This window comes from Rhizophagus irregularis, chromosome 12 (assembly GCF_026210795.1).
Source record: "Rhizophagus irregularis chromosome 12, complete sequence".
Taxonomy (NCBI): domain Eukaryota; kingdom Fungi; phylum Glomeromycota; class Glomeromycetes; order Glomerales; family Glomeraceae; genus Rhizophagus; species Rhizophagus irregularis.
This window is the reverse complement of record NC_089440.1, coordinates 722,358-723,790: the sequence shown is the minus strand read 5'-3', so window position 1 is coordinate 723,790 and position 1,433 is coordinate 722,358. Positions and strand designations below refer to the sequence as shown.

The window sequence follows — 1,433 nt, the reverse complement described above, 5'->3', positions numbered from 1 at the left end:
AGAAGGAGGTATATATTAATCAAAAAAAAAGAGGTTAATAGGATGACGGAAGGAAGGAATATTACATGGTAACTATCAAATCGTCTAGTACATAACTATAGAATGTCTTCGGACAATTATAAAGTCTGAATTTAAGATTAAATTTCTTATTTTTCTCATAGGTTTCAAAATCTTAATATTTCATAAACGCTGCATATAACTTACTTAATTATGACTTAATATTTGTTTAAATCATAATTTACCATAATCTCAACAATACCAATTAGCAAGCATTTCCGTATTTATAATTTCATTAAATAATTTGGAACATTTGTCATCGTCCGTTTCTACCGCTCCAGCCATTAAAGAATGTGGTTTAATAATGAATGGTGAATTAAAGGTTGATGCGATTAATTCGAAATTTTTTGAATTAAGCAAAATACCATCATTTCCAATTTTATCCATTAACTTTCTTTCATTGTATAACTGGAACCAACCCATTTTTTGCTCGTTCGACATCTTGTATTTCCATTCAGCAGCTGCTAATTTAACAGCTTTTGAACGCCTAATTTTTTCTTTTTTACGCCGCATAACATAATAATGCCCTGAAAAGAGGATAAAGGCATTTTGTTTCCTAAAAGACACATTTCTAATGGACTTGGGCTTATTCGACTTTTTACGCGGCATTTTAAACAGAAAGACAATTACTTTTAATTTTTGTTATTTTTTTTTTTTTAAAAAAAAATATCCTAAAGAAAATTATAGATAATTTGAAAATTACAAAGGCTAATAATACTAAAATTAGTAGAAATTATCTTACTTCTTTTAAAAAATCCGTCGCAATATCTTGTGAATTTGCAAGCACTTTAAGCGACATTTTCCACTTTTATAATTTTTTTTTTTAAGTGAAATATCATGTGAAATTTAATTATATACTTTCAAAAGAACAGAGAGCGAAACTAAATAATTCTTTCATCCGAAACACATTGAGAAATGAAGGATCCTTTCTTCTTCTTTGAGACGCATCGAGAATTTTTTTATTATTTTCCTTTAATATACTTTTGTTATTTTTATTGAAACACATTTATTACCATAAATTCTTTCAGAAAAACTCCAGAAGTCCGATTAGATTATTTGTATGCATGTTTATATATGAAATGGTTGGACTTATTTGTCTTTTTGAGGCGGAATTTTAATTACTCTATTTTCTTTGTGATTAAAAAAAACCTTTATGAAATTTTTTTCTATTTATATATTTTTTTAAAAAAAAGTGAAATATAAAGTGAAATTTAATTATATTTAAAAAGAACAGAGAAAAGATTGGTTCTTTCATCTTATGCACGTTTACACATGAAATGATTTCATATTATTAAATAACATCATTTGCCGACGTACGTAAATGATAAACAAGATAAGATAATAAGGAAACGCTGGAATTATATCTCCTTTAAGTA

The 1,433-nt window shown here is 26.4% G+C and overlaps 1 protein-coding gene across 1 annotated transcript; it reads right to left on the bottom strand.

Annotated features, from left to right (window-relative positions):
• Window positions 1-249: 249 nt before the first annotated feature.
• OCT59_003730 (uncharacterized protein) lies at window positions 250-666 on the bottom strand (the record flags this gene model as incomplete). Its single annotated transcript, XM_025330654.1, has 1 exon — window positions 250-666. The coding sequence occupies one exon, from the start codon at window positions 664-666 to the stop codon at window positions 250-252; it is 417 nt and encodes a 138-aa protein (XP_025171617.1).
• Between the last annotated feature and the right edge of the window lie 767 nt (window positions 667-1,433).